This window comes from Odocoileus virginianus, chromosome 32 (genome assembly GCF_023699985.2).
Source record: "Odocoileus virginianus isolate 20LAN1187 ecotype Illinois chromosome 32, Ovbor_1.2, whole genome shotgun sequence".
Taxonomy (NCBI): Eukaryota; Metazoa; Chordata; class Mammalia; order Artiodactyla; family Cervidae; genus Odocoileus; species Odocoileus virginianus.
In genome coordinates, this window is record NC_069705.1 from 1526276 (window position 1) to 1546748 (window position 20473).

At 50.4% G+C, this 20473-nt stretch overlaps 1 protein-coding gene across 1 annotated transcript; it reads left to right on the forward strand.

Annotated features, from left to right (window-relative positions):
- The first annotated feature begins 2527 nt into the window (after positions 1-2527).
- GINS4 (GINS complex subunit 4) lies at positions 2528-17982 on the forward strand. Its single transcript, XM_070459725.1, has 8 exons — positions 2528-2679; positions 4007-4121; positions 8828-8914; positions 9860-9973; positions 13002-13099; positions 13245-13333; positions 15806-15896; positions 15986-17982. Exons 2-8 carry the CDS (start codon positions 4026-4028, stop codon positions 16080-16082), a joined length of 672 nt encoding a protein of 223 aa, XP_070315826.1. The 5' UTR covers positions 2528-2679; positions 4007-4025; the 3' UTR covers positions 16083-17982.
- The last annotated feature ends 2491 nt before the right edge of the window (positions 17983-20473 follow it).

Genomic DNA, 20473 nt, shown 5'->3' on the forward strand with positions numbered 1-20473 from the left:
CTTCCACTGCAGAGGTTGAGGGTTCGATCCCTAGTAGGGGAGCTGAGATTCTGAAATCTGCACTACTTGGCCAATTTTTTAAAAATTACTATTAAAAAGCTATATAGGAATGAGAATTATGGAAGAATGGGATTGTGCTCAGAGACTATTGTTCCAGTCATCCGAGGCTGATTAAAAACCACCCAAGGGGACTTCCTTGGAGGCACAATGAATGAGTTCGCTTGCCAATGCAGGGGACATGGCAGGTTCGATCCCTGGTCTGGGAAGATCCTACATGCCTTGGGCAGCTAAGCCCATGGGCCACAACTACTGAGCCTGTGCTCCAGAGCCCAGGAGCCATAACCACTGAGTCCGTGTACATAGAGCCCGTTCTCTGCAAGAGAACTCACTGCAGTGAGAAGCCTGCACATTGCAATGAGAGAAAGCCCGCACGCAGGAATGAAACCAGAAAGAAAAAAATAAACTAAAGAAAAAAACCCCAAAACTTAGAGCCTTGAAACATCCATACTTTGCTCACAAGCCTGCAATCTGAGCAGAGTCCTGCAGGGATGTCTTGTCCCTGCTCTCTTGGGGTCAGCTGGGGTCACTCAAAGTCTAGAGCTAGAACAACGGTCTGAAGGCTCACCCCATTTGGAGTTCCGGAGGACCAAACAGCTGGGGCTTCTCAGACACAGCTCTCCATAGCTATGTGATCTCTGTACGTGGACCTTCCATGAAAGCAGCAGGAAAGCCAGACATCCTACCCGTCCCTGTCCCTTCCCAGGGCACACAGCTCAAGAAAGCTGCTAGAAGCTGCACCTACGTTCATGTTCACCTCCAGAAGCCAGGCAGCATCACTTCTGCCATGTTCTCTTGGTCCAGCAGTTACAAAGGTCTTCCCAGACTGAAGAAGAGAGATCACACCCACTCCTGGGCATATATCTGGACAAAATGATATTGAAAAAGATATCACATACCCTTATGTTCATCGAAGCACTATTTACAAGAGCCAAGACAAGGAACAACCTAAACATCCATTGACAGACGACTGGATAAAGAAGATGTGGTACATAGATACAGTGGAATACTACTCAGCCATAAAAAAGAATGAAATAATGCAATTTGCAACAACATGAATGAACCTAGAGATTATCATACTAAGCAAGTCAGACACAGAAAAACAAACACCATGTGATATCACTTACATGTGGAGTCTAAAATGAGACACAAACGCATTTATCTCCAAAACAGATACAGACTCACACACATAAAGAACAGATTTGTGGTTGCCAAGGGAAAGGAAGGGTGTGGGAGTCATGGAGTGGGACTTTGGGGTTAGCAGATGCAAACTGTTATACATAGGATGGATAGACAACAAGGTCCTACTCTATAGCACAGGGAACCCTATTTAATATCCTGTGATAAACCACAATAGAAAAGAATATGAGAAAGAATGTATACATAGGCATAACTGAATCACTTTGTTGTACAGCAGAAAGTAATACATTGTAAATCAACTATACTTCAATAAGATAGTATTTTTTTATTTTTTATTTTTTTAAGGAGGAGAGATTACAAACTCCATCTCTGGATGGAGAGGTGTCAGCGGTCATGCTGCTGTAAAAAGAGTTCAGGATGAGATGGATATCAGAGCAGCTCTCTTGGAAAAACACAACCTGCTACAACTGAAAACCACTGAATCACCAACCAGGAAACACAGAGCTGAAACGGACCTGGGAAAGGTCATCATATGTCATTAACCAAACTCATTCTGTAAGACACAGCTCAAAGGGCCCTTCCCTTGGAATCGGTCTTACGTATCTGTGTATGTGTGTGTGTGTGCGCGCGTGTGTGTGCGGGCTTTTGTCCTACAGTCAAGGCAGAAGGCCTAAACTGCAAATGTCAACCTAGAGAGCAGCTGGGATTGTCTAAAGCAATGGCTCTCCAAGTTCACCTGCATCAGAATCATCTGATGAGCCAGATCTGTTGAACTGCCCCCACCCACACACCCGTTTCTGATTTCACAGGTCTGGGTTGGCCCTGAGAACTTGCATTTCTCAGTGGCCCCAGCCCGATTTGTTGCTGGTGGTCTTGAACGGCGTTTTAAGAACCACTCGCCTAAAGGCTTATCAGAGCCGGGGGTAGTGGCCATAGCCGCAGCCCCGGCAGAGACGCGGGAGCCAGAAGGTTGGAGAAGACGACCCTAGAGGTGGAAGCGGCCTGATCTAACTAACACAGCGCACGTCCCTGCCGCCCGGGCTCGGCCAGAGCACACGCGGGCGCCGGTGCCGGGTGGCGCGAAGGCTCACGCCGCCCGCCCGAGTCCTCAGCCGCGGGGGTCGGGCGACCCCTGCTGGCGGCCCCTGGGCTGTGCGAGCCGGGGCCGCACGCCGGACCCTGGCAGAGGCGGGCGGGGCTCAACCGGACTCGCCCCCCGCCGCCTTCCTTCGGGAAGGGGCGGGGAGCGCGGTCCGCGGGCACACAGGCCCCGCCACGGGCGGGGCCTCTTCGCCGTGACTGGCCAGCGTCGCTAGTGCGCGGTGACGTTACACCTGGACAGGAAGTGTCAGAGAGGAGCGCGGGAGCTGCGAAGTGAACGCTCTGCTCTGTTGGGGAAGCGGTCTCGCCCCAAGCGTTCCGCGAGCGTCCGGCCGTCGCTGCCCGCCGATTCGGAGGGCCTGTCAGCCTGCCCCGACCCGGGTGAGCGTCCGCGTGGGGCCACTGGAAGCGCGCTCGCCGCGTATCCGTGTGTGTGTGTACGTTTGTGTGTGTGTAAGGTGAGCGTCCGCGTGGGCCCCACTGGAAGCGCGCTCGCCGCGTATCCGTGTGTGTGTGTGTGTGTGGGTAAGGTGAGCGTCCGCGTGGGCCCCACTGGAAGCGCGCTCGCCGCGTATCCGTGTGTGTGTGTGTGTGTGTGTGTGTAAGGTGAGCGTCCGCGTGGGCCCCACTGGAAGCGCGCTCGCCGCGTATCCGTGTGTGTGTGTACGTGTGTGTGTGTGTGTGTGTGTGTGTGTGTGTGTGTGTGTGTGTGTGTGTAAGGTGAGCGTCCGCGTGGGCCCCACTGGAAGCGCGCTCGCCGCGTATCCGTGTGTGTGTGTGTGCGCGCGCGCGCGAGCGCGCGCCTGGGGGGAGGCAGTGACCCTGTGCCCGCGACGCTAGGAGGGGAGCGGGAGGAATGTGCTCTCGGAATCCCTGAGGCTCCAAGAAAGCTGAGCGCCGAAGAATTGATGTTTTTGAAGTGTGGTGTTGGAGAAAACTCTTGAGAGTCCCTTAAACTGCAAGGAGATCCAACCAGTCCATCCTAAAGAAAATCAGTCGTAAGTGTTCATTGGAAGGACTGATGTTGAAGCTGAAACTCCAATACTTTGGCCACCTGATGCGAAGAGCTGACTCATTCATTTGAGAAGACCCTGATGCTGGGAAAGATTGAAGGCGGGAGAAGAAGGGGACGACAGAGGATAAGATGGTTGGATGGCATCACCAACTCAATGGACATGAGTTTGAGTAAACTCCGGGAGTTGGTGATGGACAGGGAGGCCTGGCATGCTGCAGTCCATGGCATCGCAAAGAGTCGGACACGACTGAGCGACTGAGCTGACTGAATTGACGGAGGCTCCAGGGATGCGACCTCATCTCCATCACCCATCTTCCTAAGCCTCTGGGTCACTGACCGGCCAGGTCATTGTGTCCCCAGCCCTGAGAGGTGCCATGATTAATATTAGAGCCGAAGCCAGCGCAGCCGCTGAGGAAAGGATCTCCTCCTGGAAGGCAAACAGATGTGATTGGTGCTCCATTCAGCGAGCACCTGGAAACCCTTGTAAGGAGTGACCGCTGTGAGAAATTGATCCCTGACCTAAGATGTGAAGGAAGAGGCAACACATTACAAAACCAAAGCCGATGAACGTTCTAGCCACTGCCAACTCGCCTCTACAACCCGCGTAAACCTTTCTCTCCCAGGTATTGTAGTTGCGTGTTCGTGCAAATAAATACAAACACACAGCATTGTATGGGTTCTTTTATTTATCAGGTTCCTTGTTTCAGAGAAGATGGCAGAGGAAGCAGACATCTTGGGACAGGACTCTGATGGGGACAGTGAGGAGGTGGTCCTGACCCCTGCCGAGCTCATTGACCGGCTGGAGCAGGTAAGCAGCCCACACGGAATCCCCCTGCTGCAAGCGCAGCCTCTTTAGCTAGTCCAGCGCTTCGAATGTCAGGATTCAAGAAATGAGGGGATGGAATTCAAGGCTTCTTAGAAGAGAAGAGACTGCATCTTACCATCTCCACAGAAGTAGGAAGTATAGGCACAGCCAGATAGAAAGTTCATAATGTCGAGCACAGAATCCTCAGGTGGGTCCAGTAAAGGTCGGCTTTAGGGACAGTTACAAGAACAGTTCACAAAGCAAGGATCTACTTGGTATTTGTGGGGACTACAGAAGCGCTTGATAGAGACATAAAAGTTCTAGAAAATGCTGAAACACCTTTAGGAGAAAACTGGTCTCATCCCTCCTTTTCCTCCAGTTTCTTTTGCCACCCATTCTGTACATTTATAGTGCTTGCCTCAGATCACCCCTGGGATGTTTCTCCTTTTAGTCGTAGTCGCTGTGGTTTATTGAGTATTTCTTCTGTGTCAGGATTCTTTATATTTCTGGTCTCATGAAGCCTTGGTAGTGAAAGAGTTCAGACTACCTGGGTTTAAATCCCTCCACGCCCCTGGTCTGTTTTACAAACATAGGCAGGTTGTATAGTTTGTCTCTAGCATGCCCTTGACTATAACGTGGAGGGAATGGTAGCGGCTACCTCATGGAATTATTGTGAGGACTGAATGATGTAACGTGTGTGAAGTACTGAGTGTGGACTGAGGTGTGTGAAAGGCTCACTGAATGTCAGCTGTGAGCAGTGAGGCCCCTCACAACCCCCTGAGGGAGGTACTGTGTCATTTCCGTTTTAGAGATGAGGAAACTGAAGCTTCGCGATGAGAGGTGTAGAGAAACTTGCCAGGGTCCACAACAGCATCAGAGCCAGGATGTGAACCAGGTCTCTCTGATTCAGCCCACCTGCTGCCTTATTCCTCTCCCTGCAATTGCCCCTTTCCAGAACTCTCTTGTGTCTGTTACTTTAGGATTCATTCTCCCCTACCATACATGCCATTGTGAGTGATGAAACCCAAGGAAGTTAATTTTAACCCGTCAGGGAAAGCCCCTTATTTCTGTTTTGTTTATGAGAAACCCTGGAGCAACCAGGTGAGGCTTTCTAGTTTAATAAAAATCCTGGGGAAGGTCTTATGAAGACTCTTTCTAAGTGTTAATAGGGATTTGATCAGCTTATTTGGGTTGCAATTTACAAGTTTTAGAAATGTTACATAACCTTCCCCACATCCTAATTCTTACAGATCTCATTAGTGTTGAACCAATGCTTTCTCATATCTCAATTCTTTGCGTATGCATTCTTTTCAGATGTATTAAACAAACAAAAATCCTTCAAAAAGTAAATTCTATCACAAACCTTTTTAAGAATCTAGTGAGGGAGGGGGGATCGGGATGGGGAATACATGTAAATCCATGGCTGATTCATGTCAATATATGACAAAACCCACTACAATATTGTAAAGCAATTAGCCTCCAACTAATAAAAATAAATGAAAAAAAAAAAAAAAAGAATCTAGTGAAAACTCTGGCCCTTCCTCCCAGAGCAGTGCACATGTACACCCACACAGAATTTTGCATATACTATCAGAAGATTCACAGGCACCCTGAAAATTTTAAACCCAATGAGATATCAATCACTCATACCCATCAGATGGGCAGAAATGAAAAAGGTGAACAGTAGAGAGTGTTGGCAAGAGTGTAGAGCCTTTGGCATACTTGTAAAGCCACTCCAGTATTCTTGCCTGGAGAATCCAGGGACAGAGGAGCATGGCGGGCTACCGTCCATGGAATCGCAAAGGGTCAGACACGACTGAGGGATGACACTTTCCCTTTCATACCACAGTGGATGTGTAACGTGGTACCGTCACTTAAAAAAATAACTTGTTATTTTCTAGTCAGGTTGAAGAAGGCACACATATCCTGTGGCCCAATTTTTCTCCTCTCAGGTGCATACCTAGAGTAAGGCATATACACATACAGAGGGGGAGAAAGAGTAGGAAAATGGATAAAAGCTCCTGCCGCCGCATGGATAGCTCTCAGGAGCATCATGTAGAAGAGCAAACGATGGTTGCTGAAGAAACTGTACAGCTCAGACCCCTGCCAGGCTGTTGTCCAGGGCGGAGCTGGCCAGCATGGTGGCCGCACAGGCCGAGGCTGTGCAAGGGCCCAGATGCTGCCCCCGTCCTCGGGGACAGCGGGGCCCCAGACCGATGGCTTCTGAGCGCCCTCAGGGCTCCTGGGAAGGCAACCCAAGGAGGGCGGATCTGACGGCCTTGGCAGGGGGTGGCAGGAATTGCACCCGGGGCCTGAGGCTCTCCTGCAGGGACGCCCTGTGGGCGGCCGATCGCCTGGACAGCCTGGGGGGTGGCCTGACAGGCCGCTGGTGACCCGTATAGGATACTCCTGAATGCTTGTGGGAAAAGAAAGGATTTCAAACATTGCCTAAAACGCAGCTTCTCATCTTAACGGTGGTATGAGTTTGCTAAGGCTGCCTGACAAGTACCACAGGCGGGGCGGCTCCAACAGCAGAGCCATGTCTTCTCCCTTCTGGAGGCTCCTCTGTCTGAGAGGAGATCAGGGGCTGACTCGCTTGGTCTCCTCAGCGGCCCGGCTCCTGGCCTTGGAGACGCTGTCTCCGTGTCGTCACGTGCTCTTTCCTCCCCGGAGATAATTTCACACAGAGAGTGAATGTACATGAAGAAGAGAAGGCGACCACGGACTGAACCTCAGGTTGCTTGGAGTCCGCCTTTTCCTGCAAGGACACTGGCCATATTGGATTAGGGCGCCCCCTAACTACCGCGTTTTAAGCTGCTGTTTTCTTCCCTGGTGGCTCAAAGGTTAAAGCGCCTGCCTGGAATGCGGGAGACCGGGGTTCAATCCCTGAGTTGGGAAGATCCCCTGGAGAAGGCACCCCACTCCAGTACTCTTGCCTGGAGAATCTCATGGAGGGAGGAGCCTGGTGGGCAACAGTCCATGGGGTCGCAAAGAGTCGGACACGACTGAGCGACTTCACTTTCACTTTACTTTCTTTTGTCCTTCAGCAGCTTAAGTCGGCCCGATTCTTCTCAGCGTCGTGGACAGTAGCTCACCAGGCTCCTGTCTGTCGTCCTTTATCTCCCAGAGTTTGCTCAGAGCCATGTTCGTTGAGTCAGTAACGCCATCTTAACCTAACTACCTCTTTACAGACCTCATCTCCAGAGACCTTCTGAGGCACTGAGAGTTTGGACTTTAACATATAAATTGAGCGGTGGAGGTGGGCACATTTCCTCCCAGTAACAGTGACAAACAGATTGTCGTTAAAATTTTTTTCAACATAAGTCATTTCAAACACAGAACTGGATTTTAAAAGACAACTGAAACACAAGATTCTCACTAAAAATTTTGACAAGATTTATTTGGACATTTTGTATTAGTGTAAACTTCTTCTAATGTTATATGTTTTTATTACCATGATTTCATACTGTACATGAGAAATCTCCCCAGATCTCCTCCATTTTGCCCAGTGTACCACACAGACATTGTCTTTTCTTTGAGGGCCCTGTCATGGGAAGGTTGGTAAGCACCGTGTAGAGATACAAACAGGTGTAATGAAATGACAGAAAATTAAACTCTAAATTCAGGCTAATGATCACCTCTGAGGAGGGAGGGCGAGAGGCAAGGGGACTTATAAGAAGATGGTATTCTTTAGTGAAGTTATGTGCAGTCAGCTGTTGATCACTGTTTTTCATGTTATGTATTTCATAAATATTTTTTTACCTATTCAATATATATTAAAATCAGTTAAAAGAAAAATTCCTGCTATAAGGCTTAACTGATAGTTTGATCTTTTCTCATTCATCACGCTACTTGAAAATACATACCATCTTTCTGGTTAGTTTTCTATATCTGCAAACTATTCCAGAAGCCTAAACACCTGAAAAAACAAAGAAAAAACTTTACCATAGTAGCAACACCCAGTATTTAATAATGCTTCTGGATGGTGATAACTGGAGGAACGGAGACTGGAGGGTGTCAAAATGAATAAATGGAGCTTGCCTGACCTGTAATTCTGAGCTATGCTAAAACTAAATTTTTTTGTGATTGAAAGATAAGTACAGTTTCCTCAATCCCCTGTGGATATTTCAGTTCCCTAAGCCTTGGTGATTTCTGAAATGTACCAAGCATCTGGGCCTGAGTCATAAATTAGGGATTTAACCTCTTGTTCCACAACCGCTTAACAGATGAGTTTATACATTTTTGTCTGTGATCCTTTGTACTCATGCGATTAGCAAATAACATAATCTGTATTTTCTCATCAAGGAGATAAGGATAACTGAATCTGTGTCCTCTCAGTTATTGTAGTGATAAATGACAAAGTATTTGTAAAGTGCACCAAGCTTCAGGAAGAGATGTGAGGTTTATATAGCTTAACCTCATCTCTCAGAATGGAAGGGTGTTAGTGCCCCCTGGTGGGCAATATCAGGTATAGACCTGTGGACACCATGTGGGTTACTCTCGGCTGTGGGTGTGCTAAGGGCACAGCCTTCCCACTAAAGGAAATTTAAAAAGCCATCATTAAACATAACTTGTCTTCAAAGCATCCCCAGTATTTCCAACTAGTCATTTTCTTTGCTGAGGTCGCTGTGATTTTAGGGGTATGTACTGACTCACAGGGTTATTTTGCTCCATGTTGAGTAATGCTCTTTTTTGGCTTTGTTTCTTAGGCGTGGATGAATGAAAAGTTTGCCCCTGAGCTCCTGGAAAACAAGTCTGAAATCGTAGAATGTGTCATGGAGCAGCTGGAGCACATGGTAAGCGGCGCCTGCCTCAGGGTCCAAAGGAGAGACCCTTAGGAGGTGTTTGAGCGCAGTGAAAGCCTGCCAGCAGATCTGTTTTGTTGGGCCCAGCCTAGTTTTGGGTTTTTTGTTTGTTTTTTAATGTTGAATTCCTTATCTACCTTTACAAAGCCTGGGAACTCCTGGGAACATCAGGATGTCAGCTTCCCATGATACCCCAGGTATGTCAGCTTCTGAAAACCTGTTCTCAGCCTTCCTGCGTTTGTGCGCGAGAACAGCTGACAAGCGCAGGGCAAGGCCCCCGCTCCCAACGTGCCCCCCAGGCCGCCAGCCCCTGGGTGCACCCTCTCTTGTGTTCCTCACCAGCCTGGCCCTGTAGCCTCTAAGTGTGCTGTTGTTTAACCGCAGAGTTGTATCTGACTCTTTTGTGACCCTGTGGACTGGAGCCCGCCAGGCTCCTCTGTCCATGGGATTGGGCTGCCATTCCCTTCTCCAGGAGACCTTCCCAACTCAAGGGTCAAACCCACGTCTCCTCCATTGGCAGGCAGATTCTTTACCACTGCGGCATCAGGGACACCCTCTGAGTGTGTGGTCCTTGGCTTAGGTGAGCCAGTTTCAGCCACTCCCAGCCTCAGGCTAGCTTTAAAACGCTGGTATTCTACAGTTTCTCAACTGGTGTTTTCACTCTGCTTTTAAGACCCTTTAGACATTTCTTAAATGCTGTATTGTCTAGTTTATACTTGCGTTGGAGTTCTGGGCCCTTCTGAGAGAAGAAAATCAGAGCTCTTACACAGTGACTATTTTGTCCTCCTCTAACCTAAATGTAGCCTCCGAGTCCTCAGCGTTGCCAACGATGACAGTCCTCGAGGGCCGTGGGCACATTGAACAAAAAATGTTCTTAGTCTTTGACTCTTGGCTTTTTTTTTTTTTTTTAACAAACTTCTTTTTCTCTCTGAACAGGAAGAAAATCTCAAGAGGGCCAAGAAGGGGGACCTGAAGGTCAGCATCCATCAGATGGAGATGGAGCGGATCCGCTTCGTCCTGAGCAGCTACCTGCGCTGTCGGCTCATGAAGGTCGGGGAGCCTGTTGTGGGGGCTGAGGATCCTGGGAAGGGGCTGGGAGGGTCCCGGGCCTGGAAGCGCTGCCCAGGCCTCACGTCAGGGGAGCCAGAGTCAGGCGGGCGACAGACCGTCCTGGAGGAGCAGATGCGAGATGTGGGTGGCCGTCGGCTTCCTCCTCCTCCTCCCGGGACACTTTGAGTCTGTCTGCTGCGAGAATGGCGCCCCCTGGAGTGACCGCGGGGCAGTGCTGAGGGCGGAGGTGTTGGCAGCGGCTGACCAGAGGGGACTGAGTTTTAAGAACTGTTTTGCATGTCATTCAGTCAGTGTCATGTGGACCATGATAATGACATTCAGCTGTATCTGACTTAGAAACACGGAGCTGCAAGGCATTCTTCCTCAGTGTTTTGTACGATGTCTGTTTTAACCCCGGAGGTTCTTACCTCCTTGACGTTTCTTCTCGCTTGGTTCCACTTGTCCACTTAGTTATGACAAAGCTAATACGGCTGATTCTTGAACAGCACAGGTGTGAACCGCACGGGTCCACCGATACACGGATTTTTTTCAGTAAATATGTGACGCATCCACAGATGCAGAACCTCGGATGTGGAGAGCCGACTGTAAAGTTATTCAACGAGTTGGGGTTGGAGGTGTGGTTTCCCCAACCTCCCTATTGTTCAGGGATCACCATGATCCCTGATGTACCATCTTCCATGTGCAGTCACTTCCAATTCTGAGGACCGCTCACAAAGGCTCATCGGCGTCCTCTCGGTTAAACATTTCAGTCATTTATTTCCCTTAACTCTCCTGGTCTCTTCCCTAAAACATTTGTCAGTATCCTTCTTAAATCATCACACCTGTAACAGGACATAGAATTCCTCTTGTCCTTTGGTCACTTTTGTGAAAAGCAGGATGGTCACTTCCCTTCTTCTGGACATCAGACTGGGAGTAATGACACCCAGGTCACATGGCGTCTCTGATGGTGACAGCCTGGGTTCATTCTGCGCTCACCATGAGCACCAGCCTCTTTTCTAATTTTTCAGCTGTCATGATTATTACCTCTTCCTGTCACTGTCCTTTGCATGGCTTGATTTTTGACCCTTCCGTGTAGGGGTCAATACACGGACCTCTTAAGCTTCTCCTTATTAAGTTGGGCAGTTCCCTGGTCTCTGGATCTCCATCTCGTCACCTAGTTTATTCGTTATCTCAGCGAGTTTGATGAGTGTGTGATCAGAGGTCTTACCTGGCTCGTTAATAGGACTGGGCCAGAGTCAGATCGTTCCCTGAGCCTTCCCCGTGGGTCAGCATCCGTCACTGAACCGGTGTTCAGTTGTTTATGAGCCTCTAGTCTGGACTGTCACCAGTCTCCCCACCCCTGCTCCAGCTCATCCACAAAGGCATCAGAGACAATACCGCCTGTTTGGAACAAATGGAGACACACGGCCTGCCTCTCCCCACCTTCAGCTACCTGACCGCTCAGTTTTCTGTGTGTGTGGTGGGGTGAATCCTCGTCACGATCACTGCTCACTTTCCTTTGAGTTCACAAACCATCTTTTCAAGTATTTATTCTAATATAACAATACGTACGACATGAAGGACCCAGATCTGTGTTGACGATCCCCATCCTCCTTTGTATATTTGAAAATCAGGAAACACGCCTGCCTCTTATCTTTCCCACCCCTTCTGAACTCAGTGACTCTGAGATTCTGAAACGGCACGCATTCTACTGCAGCAGCAGCGACGGTCCACATGAAGATGGGAGACAGTGCATCACACACTCAGACTCCATACACACGTGAATTTAAGTCATCCTGCAAGACAGTGGTTCTGAGCTGGAAAACCTCACCCCTTTAAGGATAAATGCTGCCTTCTCTTGGCCTTCAGCTCCTCCTCACTTGTGCTCACGAAGGGCACAAGTTTCTCTGGCCAAGGTGATCTTGACTGCCTTGATTCCGAACAAGAGACCGCCCTTCCTGGTTCCTGACCAAGCACCTCTCTGTAGCTTTTAGCTTCGCTGTTGTCCTGTTTTCTGGTAGTTCTTAGCATTTCTCCAGGGCTTACCCGTTTGTGGACTTGATTCTTGCCCGTTATGCTCTTTGATTCGAGCGCCACTCCTCTGTCAGCTCGTGTGTTCTGTGTGTCTTTCCCGCCCTGCGTCTGCTTCGTCTTTTGCAGAAGGATGCCTGTACAACTACGCAGAAGTGCTGGCTGACGGCCCCATCCTGCCCTTAAACTCCATTTCCACACGTCTCTCCAGAGTTTCCTTCAAGCCCTTCCACCCTGTTTAAACTGCCTTCCTTTTTCAAGCCCTGGTCTTCCCTCTGAATTCTCTGAAACCTGCCTTCTTGAAGTGTAGCAGGTAGGTCTTATGATTAGCAAGAGGCTCAACCATGAAGACTCACCATTTTGTTTTTTTTCCTGTTTTTTGGCTGCACGTGGTATGCAGGATCCTAGTTCCCCGCCCAGGGATTGAACCTGTGCCTCTTGCAGTGGAAGCAGGAGTCTTAACCAGTGGACCACCAGGGAAGTCCCAAGACTTGCCTTGGTTATTTATGCATTTTTGACTCTGCTGGTGCTTCACTGCTGTGCAGACTCTTCTCTAGTCGTGGAGACTGGGGGCTCCTCTCTAGTTGCGGTCTTAGGGCTTCTTGTTGCAAAGGCTTCTATTCTCGCAGAGCACGGGCTCTAAGACTCAAGAGTTTCAGTACCTGCAGCCCGTGGGTTCAGTAGTTGCGGCTCCCATGCTCTGGAACACAAGCTCAATAGTTGTGGCAGCCGGGCTTAGCTGCCCCGCGGTATGTGGGATCTTCCTAGACCAGGGATCAAGCCCATGTCTCCTGCGTTTTGGCAGGCAGATTTTTTACCACTAAACCACCAGAGAAGCCCAAGACTCACCATTTTTAAAGTCCATTTCTAGATTAACCTCCACCTGTTTCAGGAGACTCGTCTGCGTGCTGCTGGAATCAGACGAGGCCTTCGATGACCCACTTGATCAAACTAAGTGATTGCATGAAGCGTTGACAGATGTTTCCTGTCCCCGCAGATAGAGAAGTTTTTCCCTCACATCCTTGAAAAAGAAAAGACCCGCCGAGAGGAGGAGCCTTCCATCCTTTCTCCAGAGGAGTTTGTCTTTGCCAAAGAGTGAGCAGGCGCGGACCCGCCTTTATCCCCACAGGCTTGGGAGTGTGGGTTGAGCGGTTGTGTCCCTGAGGCCGGTGGCAGGGCCCCCGCTGTGGGTCTGATGGCCGGTCAGGTGTGTCATCACAGCGTGGGGGGTGTGTTTCAGGTTCCTGGCTAACACCGAGACCTATCTGAAGGACGCAGCCTTAAAGCACATGCCTCCCAATCTACAGAAGGTGGATCTCTTGAGGACAGGTGAGCAGAACATTCACTTTTCAGACATCCGAGGGGCTGTGGTTCACACCCCATGTGTCTGCAGGTGCCTTAGAACAGATCGTCACCTTCACTGTCTTCCCTAGAATGAAGGAAAATAAATATGTAAACAGATGAGCAGAAAAGAGACCGAGAGGAAGGGTTCTGGGTTAAAAACCAAGAATCGTTAAAAGCAGGTACTAGGGTAGCTGTTCGTAGCCATTTGAGCATCACTTTTGTGTTCTTCTGGTTTGGAGGAAATTCTCCAAATATAGACTCAGCCTCGTGGTATATTCCGTTACCTCCTGGGCATCCACGCTATGCTGGGCTCTTTTGGGCACGGAAGCTGCCAAGGTCTCTGTTTTCTGGGCGGGGGTGGGAGGGGCAGCCTCCCCTTCACAGATTCCAGGCTGTGCAGGGCCTGTCTCCCCACTCTGGGGGTGAGGGAGGGATGTTAGCCAGAGGCTAGGAGGCCTCCAGGGGATCCCTCAGGGCTCCTGATCTTTATTTGTGAGCAATTTCCAGGCTGTGGACAGGGGAACAGAACTGAGGTGGGGAGAGGGGAGGCACAGCCATCACCCCCTCACCCAGTCCCCCCAAGAGTCTGATGAGCAGAGGGGCAGGGGCCCTGGTGGTAACTCCTGAGGTCGGCTCAGCCAGCGGGGCCCCCGGCGTGTGGGCTCCAGTCCACACCTCATCTTTGCCAGCTCCCTGTCTCCACGCAGGACCTCCCGGGGGCCTGGAGTCCAGGCTCACAAACTGAGTCTAGGACAGCCCACCCTTGGACATCCCCCCACTCAGCCACGTCTTTCCCCGACCCAGTCTGGGGGCCACGCGGTGACCCCTGCCGCAGGGGGCAGGCGACTCAGCTCTGGCTGGCATACTCAGTACTGCCGATCAGGGTGCCTGAATAGCAGGCGTGGATTCTCACACAGATCCAGAGGCCAGAGTTGATGGTCAAGGTGTGCTGACAGCGTTGGGCCCCCCAGGCCTCTCCCCTCGGCCTGCACGTGGCTGCCTGCCCCCCCAACACACGCACGCACACACTGGTGTCCGTCCCTCTTCTTATCAGGACACTGGTCAGGTTGGATTAGGCACCCCCCCAATGGCTTCATTTTAGCCCTTTAAAGCCCATGTCTCCAAATCTATTCTGTCCTGAAGTTCTGGGGGTCAGGGCTTCAACATGTAAATTTTGGGGGACACAATACCAGGAGCAAGCCCAGCCCAGGCAGGGTTTGTGGAACTCTGAGCTGGTCGTTTTGGAAAACCTGCCTGAGGGACACAGAAGGCCCAGTCCCTGTCCAGTTCAGCCTCTTTGTCTGCACATATGAGTGGAGTGGGGGCCACGAACCTCATCACTGCCCAGCACTATCTGTCGTGTCCGTTGGGTTCAGGCAGCCGGGAACCACCGATGGGCCTGCGTTGATTCCTGAGCTGGTCCAGGCTGTTGCCCGGGAGCTCCTTCTACTTGATGCTGGTCAGCACCTCCTAACACTCAAGCGTTGCTTGTCTTGAGTTCCTTCCAAGGACCAGAGCCAGGCTTCTGGGACTGGAGCTATGCAGTGGGCAGCCTGCCCTGGGGAGATCAGAGCCTGGCTCACTCAGCCCAGATGCCCCGAGTCCCCCTCAGGCCCCTGGAGCATGGAAACCCTGCTGGCAGGGTCGGGAAGGTTGTTGTAACCTAACATCCTTTGAGGGTTTCCTTGAATCAGCAGCTGCTCAGTGGGCTCAGCTGATTCTGCTGAAGTTGGAGTCTCTGGAGGCCCAGAACCCGGGAGCAGCCCAGGGGATCCGCGCCTGACTCTTGCAGCCAGTTATCCTCAGCCCCCTCTAGTGGATGGGGAACCATGGGGAGCCCCATACCAGAGCTGCGCCCTGAACACTGAGTGGTCCAGCAGGTTCTCTGGACCCTACTGGGTGGTGGGGCCCTCCACTGGCAGTGCAGGGCTGGAGGAGCAGCCGGGTCAGCTCTTCCTGACGAGGTGTGGCTGGTGGACAAGGAGAGGCACCAGCCTAACCTGTGATCAACGGAGGGACATGGAGGGGAGCTTCCGGCGGTGGCCTGGGTTCCTCAACCTGATGTCCGAGGCCATCACCGTGTGACCCCATCTCCCTGATGGCCCGTCCTCCCGCCCTCTCCACAGATTTACTTTCTGGCTCCATTCACACGCCCTGTCCTCCTGAGATGCTCGGGCGTGTTCCTCTCCAGTGGTCGTTGCTCCTTCCTCCCAGGCTTCCCCTCATCTTAAGACCTCTCCACTTGTCCAACCAGCGGGTGCCGAGTTAGACCTTGAAGGAAGTAGGCTGTTTCTGCAAGGAGCCCAGATCTCTCCTCAAATCCTTGCAACAATGCCCCGCGCCCATGCTTTATATCAAGGGTCCCTTCATGATTGAGGCAGTTAAATCTCAGCAGCTCTTCCCTCTTCCCTCTGATTAGCTGAGCATTTTCTGATGATATTACCGTTCTCCTGGCAGTTCCCAAACCAGACCTAGACGCATACGTGTTTCTTAGAGTGAAAGAGCGACAAGAGAACATCCTGGTGGAACCAGAAACAGACGAGCAGAGGTGAGTGACGCCTCTGCTGCGCACAGTGGGAAACAGCCCAAGGGGTTGCCGCCGAGCTGGGCGGGTACAGAGCTCCCCTCCTTTTCCAGGGACTACGTGATCGACCTGGAGGAGGGCTCACAGCACTTGATCCGATACAGAACCATCGCACCCCTGGTCGCTTCTGGGGCCGTACAGCTAATTTAAAACCGGAAGTAACCGAGAAATAGGGCCATGGGACCTCAGAGGACACATTTTTGGAAACCCTGCATGCCACCCCATGCCGAGGGCAGCAGCGATCTCGGCGGTGCCGCGGGTCCCTGGAGCGTGGAGATCTGCTCGGAGCAGACCTTACTTGTCCTCAGCTCTGCCGCTCCAGCCAGAATCAGCAGATGATACCACGGCTGTGCTGGGCCAGCTGCCAGAATCACTGAAACGCCCTTGGTGGTGGTGTTTGAACTGAGGAAAGTGAGGCCAGGGCAGTTCATAGAAAGCCATCACTGTCTGTGATGAGGGGACCCGTGGGCCCAACCTGACTGCAGCACGAGCATGCGCTCAACCTTCCTGGTAGGAGGAGTGTAAATAGCTTCAACCGCCTGACCCTTTATGGCAGTCACCGACTCGTGTAAACTCACCTCCTGGAACCTCTCCTCTTGGACATAGAGCTAACCTGTGTCACACGTAGCTGAGCCTCACAAACCAACCAATAAACTATTGTTAGGTCTGGGTTTCATGGCAGAAGGAGCTGTGGGCCGTTCCCAGCGTGTGGTCTGATGAGGTTCGTCCTCCCCGCCGCCTCGGCAGGCCAGCCTGCAGGCCATCTGCCGGCCTGGACCTAGTCAGAGCAGCAGCCGCAGCTCCTATGACCAGCGTTCGGTTTCTCCAGGGAAATGGACGGAATGAAACTCAGCGAGTGGGCAGTGTCACCCAGGGAGGGATGTAGAGACAGCAGATGAATTGTCTTCCCTTGAAACGGGATGCAGAGGAACTGGGTCCCAGCCTTTCTTGCTCCCCGAGAAGGCGGGTCTCCATCTGCGTGATGTAGCCTCATAGAGGAACCGGCGCAGTGTTGCTGACCATTTCCAGGAGAGGACATTCAGTGGAAGCGGGGGAGAGTGTTTTTATTCATTAGTAAAAGCATTTTATGTCTCGTGCAATGCTTCATCTTCGCCAGAGCATTCTCAGCCTCCTCAGCCATTCCCCGAGCAAGCGTTCAGTGAGCAGAATGTGCCGGGTACAGTCCAGTGCACTGGGGTTCCACCCAGAACGAGGGGGTCACTGGCTCTGCTCAGGTGGGAGCAGCGCCTCATGGAGAATCAAAATAGGGGCTCACCAGCATGCTTAGATGGGGTGCTCTGAGGGGCTCTTACTAATTTCAGCTAATCTTACTCAGTTAGGCTGAGGTGTGAATAACAAGAAGGGGCCAGAGACGCAGAGCTCAGAGGGAAGGGCTTTCCAGGCAGAGAAAAGGCAGCTTGTACAAAGGCCCTGTGGCAGAAATGAATTCTGCCGCAGTCAGTGAGGCTCGAAGGCAGTGGGCACCGTGGAGAGGGTGCAGATGAGGTCTGAGAGGCAGTCTGGGCCCAGGTCACTTCCCGCTTGGTGAGCAAGGACCCCCTGGTCCTCCAGCGTCCTGAGAAGCAGGCAGGGCTGCTAGAGCTGACTCTTTGTGACCCCAGGGACTGTAGCCTGCCAGGCTCCTCTGTCCACACAGATTCTCCAGCAAGAATACTGGAGTGGGTTGCCATGACCTCCAGGGGTCCTTCCCCACCCAAGGATTGAAGCACGTCTCCCCCATTGCAGGCAGATTCTTTACTGTCTGAGCCTCCAGGGAAGAGATGGAAAAGAGAAGGTGGGCATCTGGCAGTGGGTCTGCACCCAGGTCTCCTTCCTCGGGGTCGCCTGCGTGCTCCTGTCCCCCTGCTTCCACTGCTGTGGAGAGGAGAGGCTGGAGCTGTGTCGCATCACCCACTCCCTCCCGCGGGAGCCAGGCACGCAGGGGAGGGGTATGGTGTGTGTTGCTCCACTTCCTAGGTCACCTCTTCAAAGGAAGATTGGTTTAGATGAGTCATTTCAAAATAAAGGGGAAGCTGAATTTCAAAACCAAGTATAGGGAATCGGTGTGATTTAGTGTGATGTTGTCTCTAACATTTTCAACGCGTGGGGAGCATTTTGCTTTATAGGTAAAAGCGCATCACTGGAGGCACGACGGGACGTCGATTCAGGTAATGGCATCACACTCTATTACAAGCTTGTCACCAGCGAGATTCCTGAGAAGTGCTTGCAGGCCCCTGTCTGAGTTTTCCAGCTGCAGCAAAAGCATGTATCAGCTGTGACCTTGCAGCAAGGCCCCGGCTGTGTTCACTGCCCAACCACAGCCTTCCGCCCCATCGTGCACACCCCCGCTGCCTCTGCGAGGGACGTGAGTTGACCGTGAAGCTCTCAGAGGGAACTGAACAAGCAGGTCATTCACCAGTACTTCAGAAAGATGTCGTATGGTATCGCTTATATGTGAGATCTAAAGAAAAAAAAAAAAACAAATGAACTTATTTCCGAAACAGACCCACAGGCATAGAAAACCCAGGCTACCAAAGGGGAAAGGGGGGTGGGGGGAGAGTGACAAATTAGGAGGTTGGTATTAGCATATGCTTATTACTGTATATAAAATAGGTAACCAACAAGGACTGACTATACAGCAGAGGGAATTACACTCAATATTTTGTAATAGCCTATTAGGGAAGAGAATCTGAAGATGTATACATATATAATATATAAATATTTACACACATATATATAACTGAATTGCTATGCTTGTATACCTGAAACTAACACAGTATTGTAAATCAACTTTCAATTAAAAAATACTTCATGTAATATTAAGCGATTTATAATGGGAGGCTAAACATTCCAAACATTTAGAGTTGTTGAAAATTGATTTTTTTGTGTGTGTTATGGTAAAATACATATAGTTGCCATCTTAACCATTTTTTTTCCCATCTATTTTTATTAGTTGGAGGCTAATTACTTTACATCATTGCAGTGCATCTTAACCATTTTTAAGTGCACAGTTCAGAGATATTAAATACCTTGTTGGTATCTGTCACCATTCTCCATGCCTGTGACTTTTCATCTTATAAAACTGAAACTCTATACCCGTTAAATAGTAACTCGTTGGACCCAGTCCTTGAAAACCACCAAGCTGCCTTGTCTTTCTGGTTTTGACTACTCTAAGTACCTCGTTCAGTTCAGTTGCTCAGTTGTGTCCGACTCTTTGCTACCCCGTGAACCGCAGCACGCCAGGCCTCCCTGTCCATCACCAGCTCCTGGAGTTTACTCAAACTCATGCCCATCGAGTTGGTGATGCCATCCAGCCATCTCATCCTCTGTCGTCCCCTTCTCCTCCCACCCTCAATCCCTCCCAGCATCAGGGTCTTTTCCAATGAGTCAACTCTTCACATGAGGTGGCCAAAGTATTGGAGTTTCAGCTTCAGCATCAGTCCATCCAGTGAACACCCAGGTCTGATCTCCTTTAGGATGGACTGGTTGGATCTCCTTGCAGTCCAAGGGACTCTCAAGAGTCTTCTCCAACACCACAGTTCAAAAGCCTCAATTTTTCAGAGCTCAGCTTTCTTCACAGTCCAACTCTCACATCCATACATGACCACTGGAAAAACCATAGCCTTGACCAGACGGACCTTTGTTCACAAAGTAATGTCTCTGCTTTTTAATATGCTATCTAGGTTGGTCATAACTTTCCTCCCAAGGAGTAAGCGTCTTTTAATTTCATGGCTGCAGTCACCATCTGCAGTGATTTTGGAGCCCCCAAAAAATAAAGTCTGACACTGTTTCCACTGTCTCCCCATCTATTTCCCATGAGATGATGGGACCAGATGCCATGATCTTAGTTTTCTGAATGTTAAGCTTTAAGCCAACTTTTTGACTCTCCTCTTTCACTTTCATCAAGAGGCTTTTCAGTTCCTCTTCACTCTTTGCCAAAAGGGTGGTGTCATCTGCGTATCTGAGGTTATTGATATTTCTCCCAGCAATCTTGATTCCAGCTTGTGCTTCTTCCAGCCCAGCGTTTCTCATGATGTACTCTGCATATAAGTTAAATAAGCAGGGTGACAATATACAGCCTTGACGTACTTTTCCTATTTGGAACCAATCTGTTGTTCCATGTCCAGTTCTAACTGTTGCTTCCTGACCTGCATACAGGTTTCTCAAGAGGCAGGTCAGGTGGTCTGGTATTCCCATCTCTTTCAGAATTTTCTATAGTTTATTGTGATCCACACAGTCGAAGGCTTTGGCGTAGTCAGTAAAGCAGAAATACATGTTTTTCTGGAACTCTCTTGCTTTTTCAATGATCCAGTGGATATTGGCAATTTGATCTCTGGTTCCTCTGCCTTTTCTAAAACCAGCTTGAACATCTGGAAGTTCTCGGTTCACATATTGCTGAAGCCTGGCTTGGAGAATTTTGAGCATTACTTTACTAGCGTGTGAGATGAGTGCAATTGTGCAGTAGTTTGAGCATTGTTTGGGATTGCCTTTCTTAGGGATTGGAATGACCTTTTTCAGTCCTGGGCCACTGCTGAGTTTTC